The 6,218-nt window shown below is 30.1% G+C and overlaps 1 protein-coding gene across 1 annotated transcript; it reads right to left on the bottom strand.

The window, feature by feature from the left end:
• Positions 1-2,054: 2,054 nt before the first annotated feature.
• Positions 2,055-6,218, bottom strand: LOC136977820 (flavin-containing monooxygenase 5-like). Its single transcript, XM_067273397.1, has 2 exons — positions 5,586-6,218; positions 2,055-3,037 (listed from the first exon to the last, which is right to left on the bottom strand). The coding sequence occupies exons 1-2, from the start codon at positions 6,216-6,218 to the stop codon at positions 2,171-2,173; spliced, it is 1,500 nt and encodes a 499-aa protein (XP_067129498.1). The 3' UTR covers positions 2,055-2,170.

The following is a 6,218-nucleotide window of genomic DNA, read 5'->3' as shown; positions in this document are numbered from 1 at the left end:
AGGTCGAGGTTAACCGATCAACATTTATCATCAATTTTAAAAATTGCATCGGCTCAATATATTCATTCAAATTTTGATGACTCGCTTTGTGAAAAACGTTGTCAAATATCTTCTAAAAAGTAATATTAAACTGTGATTTTGTTTATTTTTTATTATAACTTTTATTTTTGTTTTTTATAAAAAATATAAAATATTTATAGTTTAAGTTTAAAAAATAATATGAAATATAAAATGTCTATGTACGTATAATATACAATACATTGAGTCTAATAAATACATAATATAATCATTCTAAAAACCGTATTTTATTAATTTTTTGAACATTGAAAACATGCGGCCCCCTACTTATACAAAATAGATCATGCGGCCCGCAATATCATATGAGTTTGACATGCATGCTGTAAAGGATCGCTTTTAACAGAGTAGGGGTAAAAGCGACACGACCTTGTTAATTCGTCCCACCTGGCGTTGTGTTTGTAAACAGTCGGGGAGACAAAGGGAGTAGCGTCTCTGTTTATGGGACTTGTGTGTGGGCGTCAATGTGTTTACCACATGTTAGCCGACTAGAAAAAAATGTAAACAAATGACGGACGTTATGGTAAGAGTGGCGAGAGAGACGGGGAGAGGGGCGAGAGACCGAATACGTGGTAATCTCGGACACTTAGGAAGCCCGCGAGGTGTAGAGAGAGTGTTCTCCTCTTAGAAATTTTTCTGAGAAGGGTTAGTGTAGAGACAGGACGGCCACACGGTTGAGCCAACTCCCAAGTGACTAAGGCCAATCCCAAGTTGTGTAGTTCTGGGTAACCAATCCCTTGTGTAAATCTTATGTTTTCAAGCTTGTATATTCTACCTATTGTAAATAAACTGTAAATAGTGTACAATTTGAGTGTGGAGGTGTACTTTTCTACGAATCAACGCAAGAACATTCTCGAGTCGTAGAAACCAACTCGAGACGGATTATCGTAAAGATCTTCACTGACGCGGTAGTCTACAGGAGTATCATTGAGATCTTCACTGTCACCAAGCAAACCGTCCATCGAGAAATTCCTGATTTCTCGGTGGGTCAGTCCATTATTTCACGAAAATTTCTTTTTTAAAAAATTAAAATTTATTTGTTTTGAACTTCAAAACGTTGTTTTTAAAAGCATTTATGACGGCATGATTTATCGGATCGTCCGTAATACAATCGTCTTGCACATGTTAATAAAAAGTACTTATAATCATTCAATTATTTTTAATTTTTTGAGTTAGCTTCCCTTTGGATTCTTCTGGATTCACCACTGCTTCCATTCATCTAATTAGTTATGATTCTAATAACTACATTCTTAAATTTCTGCTTTGCTTTTCACGCTGTTCCACCGTTCATAGACAGAGGTGAAGAAACTAGTAAAAATAAAAATTGATTTTATTGCTCCCGCTCGGTCTCCTTTTATCTTCCTTTATATGAAATATAGATTTATAATCTTCCTATCAAATTTATGCTTACCTATTACTTTTTACATTAAAATTTATACGTATTTACTCCACATAAATTTATTTACAAACTTATATGTAGTTTGTTTTCAGTTCTGCAATTCCAAATTCTTCCATTTTTCTAGTCTTGCAGCTATTTTACTTTCAGCACAATATCATAAAAGTAACATGAACTACAGTACTTTATCCGATATATTGAGCCTGACATTTTATCTAAGATTATAGTAAATAATAAGAGACTCAACACAGATCCTGATATACGTGGTACACTATAAAGTCGAATGATGCCGTTTTATCATAGCTACTAGACACATTAATCTTCATTTTTATATAAACATCCTGTACAGTGTCAACATGTCTTTTTCTTTAACGCTCATCAGATCATCTCTACACACTTTCATAAAAAATATATATATATATATATATATATATATAAATGGATTTTGATTTGAATAAATTTAAATTTGTCCTATAATTAATTGTGATTAATTACTTTGAATTTTAAAACTGAATAATTCTGTATAATCTTTATTTTTAATATAAATTATAAATACATAACAATTATGAACAGATTACTTAATTATTTGCGTACAGAATATTTGTCTTTTATTCTTTGTTAATCATTAATGAAATAATAATAGTTATTAATAAAGATTATATATATCACAAAGGTACAGTACATTGAAATATTTTAGATTTATTTCATAAAAGGAGTAAATAATTTTTGTTTAAATTTCAATATGGCTTCTCTAGCTCCAGGCCATCTGTGAGGTCCGTCTAATCTGTATTGATAAGGGAGAAATGGGCCCATCAGACAGTGATAAAATAATTTTGGATCAAATAAAATCATTTTGAGCCAAGAAGGTTTAGCACCAATTTCGGTGGCTAATTCATCTATATAGTTTTCACGAATTTCTAGAGAATATCTGTCGTTGTTTCCAAATTGCGAAATTCTCTTAGATTTTGCGTTACGAATCCATTCTTGCATTTTCATTTTAGATGGAAGGGTTATGTTTCCTTTTAAAACTTGCACAAACCATCTCGCTTGAATTTCAGCAATTGGCACGAAAGATCCTAATAATTGGACCAAACCAATAAATCCTAAAGTAGGGTGTTTCAGATCGGGTGGTACAATTTCTTTATATAATCCCTTTGAAAAATCAATAATATCGTTTCCAATAAAAGAATAATTAGCATTATATCCAGTAGCAAGAATGATATCATCAATCGGAACGACTGCATCTTCTTCCGTAAATATTACGCCCGATTTTGTAAGAGTTTTAATATTTTTCTTTATAGTAATCGAACCGCTAATGATGTAAAAAGAAAGAAGATCGTTAGTCGATGGATGTCCGTTCATAAAGCCAATATTTGGTTTGAGGCCGTATAATTTATGATTAAAATAATAATTTACTATGCATTCCAGAAATGTATTTACAATAAATTCAGGAAGATATTCTTTAATAAGAAAAAATATACGAGAACGAAATATGGAATCGAATGGTTCTCCTTTTGGTCCAACTCTTGGCATAACCCATGTTCCACTGCGACAACTTAAGTAAACCTAAAAACAAAAGATTTCAAAGATTAACTCTTATATATTTGATATATAACAATATGTGTATTGTTTTATAATTATATATGTATACAGTATATTTTAAATCAGTCCAAGCAAACACACAAAATCTGTGTTCATAAAATTAAATGAACTCATGCTTGTAAGTACAGAAGATTCTAAGTGATGCTGAAGTTTCAAAATTATGTACAGTACATATGGTACAACACGCGTCCAATGAATTCTAAAATAACGTATTAGTGAACCATCTATAAATCCTTAATAAACCAATTCATGTAACTATTATACATTCATTTTTATAATACAGAGCTGCAGATTCTGTATAAAACTGAAGTGTTTAATCCTTTAGAAAGTTTAGAGAACCAATGTTATATTGTTTGCAAAACAATTAAAAATATCTTCTTGTAGAAAGCCTCCGTCCTTTTCCCACCCCATCCTCATTTAAGCCAAATCTCCTCCAGACCATACAGTCTAGATTAAATGGTAACAATATCTATTGTTTATTGTCTTTCTCTCATTCATTCTCTCAAGATGAAAATTTAACAACGAATTAAAAATAAAAAATAAAAAACAAACAATTATGAAATTTCCCAAATTTACCACATTCTTAGAATATTAACTCCTTAGGTAAAACCAGTTCAAAACGGAACCTTAATAAAACGGCAACCTACCTAAACGAAACAAAGTATCGAGTAACGTTCGGGTCCGGTTTATACAAGTTTTACTGTATATATATTGTATTCAATTTGCAACGCGATATGAAAAATATTTTGAAAATGTACGGGGTGAATCAGAAAGGCGGCTACACGTTTGATCTCATAGTGTGCTGATGCTTTTTTTTTTTACTCTTTCCGCCCTGAGGGCACTAAGAGGGCCTCTTTTAGCAAGCGCAACTGTAACGTGCTGTAGTATCTTCAGTGCAATTTTGGATGTTGACCTAACTCAGACACGTAACTTCTTGGAAAGTAGACTTATTCAAATGCTACTCATCGATTCCTTGTAAATAAAATAGTGTCACCATACCATGAGATCAAAGATTTATTTATCAACGAAGATAATTTCCGTTGGCCATGATTACGTAGATCTTTTCTTGTCAAAATGTTTTGTTAAAAATATTAAAAAATCTTTTAACTTCTGACAGAGGAAGGATTCGAAAAACAATCGAAAAATATGCAGTACATAGCATAATTTAGAATCATTTCCTAAAATAATTAATGTCATGAATTAAACAAAATTAGAACAATTGGAAATTACTCAGTCGTTAATTCAAACAACATTTGGCAATTAAGTAGTAATACCCAAAAGTATTTTAGTATAATTCGCAGACTCAGTAAAATCGATTTTCAGGATACTGTATTCTGATTTTATATACTGTATTTAAGTATTAATAAGTACTTAGGAAACTATTAGTTACTGCATTACTCATAACGGCAATAAATAATTACGGTAGAAAAATGTAAAAGTCTTAAAGGAAGTCATTTTTGACCGATTGCCATACTTTCCTTCTGTTATATAAGTTTATAACAGAGTAGGAAAAGTAAAAATCGTTTACTTTTGGTCTAAATAAGCTTAGCTTGGGATAGAGAGTCGAAAAGAAAGGGGGGGAAATAGATGTCAATTCTTTTACCTTAAAGGTATAAAAATTATACATAATATACTCAATTGTTAGTCAAACTTAAGTCTGAATTGTCACATGATTTTCCAGGCTGTACTTTCCAGATTATCAATCAAAAGCAGGAATTCAAATTCCATTTCGAGATCGGTTTTTCTTTCAAAATTTTTTAAAATTAATTTCTAATTTTTAATTTTTACACGAGAATTCAGCTTTAAATAATTTGTTAATTTGGATTTAAGTTTAATAAATTCAACGCAATAAACAAACAAAAAGTAAGCTTATTAAGGCGGTCGTATTCGTAAAATGTTTCATTTTTCTACTTTAAGAATTCTATGAAATAACATAAAAATAACAAAGATTAAAAGAATAAAATGTATTATATAATTAAATATTTAATTTCAATTAAATAAGTTTATATAAATAAAACAATATATAAATATTAATTAATAATAAGGAAAATACATTTATTTATTTTTTATCATAAATATTTTATGTATTTTTTTATTAATTACAAAATAATAAAATACATAGCAACGAGTTGTGTAATAAGTTAAAGTTAAAGGAAATAAAGTTAAAGTTACTTATAGTACCATCTTTTATGACATTTTATTAAAGGAAACTTTTCATATTATTAACTATTATAAAATGGTAAAATGCATAATTTTCAGGGTAGAGATGAATTTTATTTAAAAACTTGTAAATGCTAATAACGAGTAACGTCTTTATTAAGATCGACCCTACACATCCCTCTATCTCTTCATTCCCTTGACCTTTAATCACCAAAATTTAATAGCATCGAAATAAGTAATAATTAGTAAAACTTCTGTGTTTTTGACGAAATTATATTTTAAAAAGTAATACTTAATGTTTATATTTTTATTTTAGAAGTTAACTTAAAATTATGAACATAATTATACGCACCATTTTTGCTGTACCACACAAATCTACTGCAATATCTAAGGCAGAATTTCCACTTCCAACCACCAAAACTCTTTTATTTTTATACGGTGAAGGTGTCTTATATTCATGAGAATGAATTATTTTACCATTAAATATTTCTTGGCTTGGAAAAGAAACAATTTTTGGATAACGGTGATGGCCCGTACAAATTAAAACCGCATCAAAAATATCTTCTTCTTCTTTCATTGTCTTATAGTTAATAGCTGTTACTTTCCATTTTCCTGAAACTTCGTGATCGTGATTAGGACAGATAGAAATTGCTTTTCTATTAAATAAAATATTGGAAAATAGTGAATTTTTCTTAGCATACATTTGGTAATATTCAGCCACCAGAAAATGGGGCATATAATTGGGATAAGCTTCGGAAGGTGGAAAATCACTGAAGGCACTGAGTTCTTTACTTGTATTCATGACTGTAGATAGACAAACAGAGCCGACACCTTCAATATTTTCTTCTCGATAGTTCCATAATCCACCGATTTTATCTGTCATTTCATAACACAAGACTTGAAGACTTTCCTCTTTACAGGTTTTAACAGAAACAATTCCACTTGCGCCAGCACCGATTACAGCTATTCTCTGTTTTAGCTCCAT

This window comes from Centruroides vittatus, unplaced genomic scaffold (genome assembly GCF_030686945.1).
Source record: "Centruroides vittatus isolate TY-2023 unplaced genomic scaffold, ASM3068694v2 contig_476, whole genome shotgun sequence".
NCBI classification, from domain to species: Eukaryota; Metazoa; Arthropoda; class Arachnida; order Scorpiones; family Buthidae; genus Centruroides; species Centruroides vittatus.
The sequence above is the reverse complement of the archived record's forward strand: the minus strand, read 5'-3'. Positions and strand labels throughout refer to the sequence as shown.

Excerpts from the sequence above, each read along its gene's own strand:
- LOC136977820 (XM_067273397.1), bottom strand. The coding sequence starts at position 6,218 with ATGGAGCTAAAACAGAGAATAGCTGTAATCGGTGCTGGCGCAAGTGGA. Across the intron at positions 3,038-5,585 it reads TGTGTGGTACAGCAAAAATG|GTTTACTTAAGTTGTCGCAG; the intron begins GTGCGTATAATT and ends TTTTGTTTTTAG.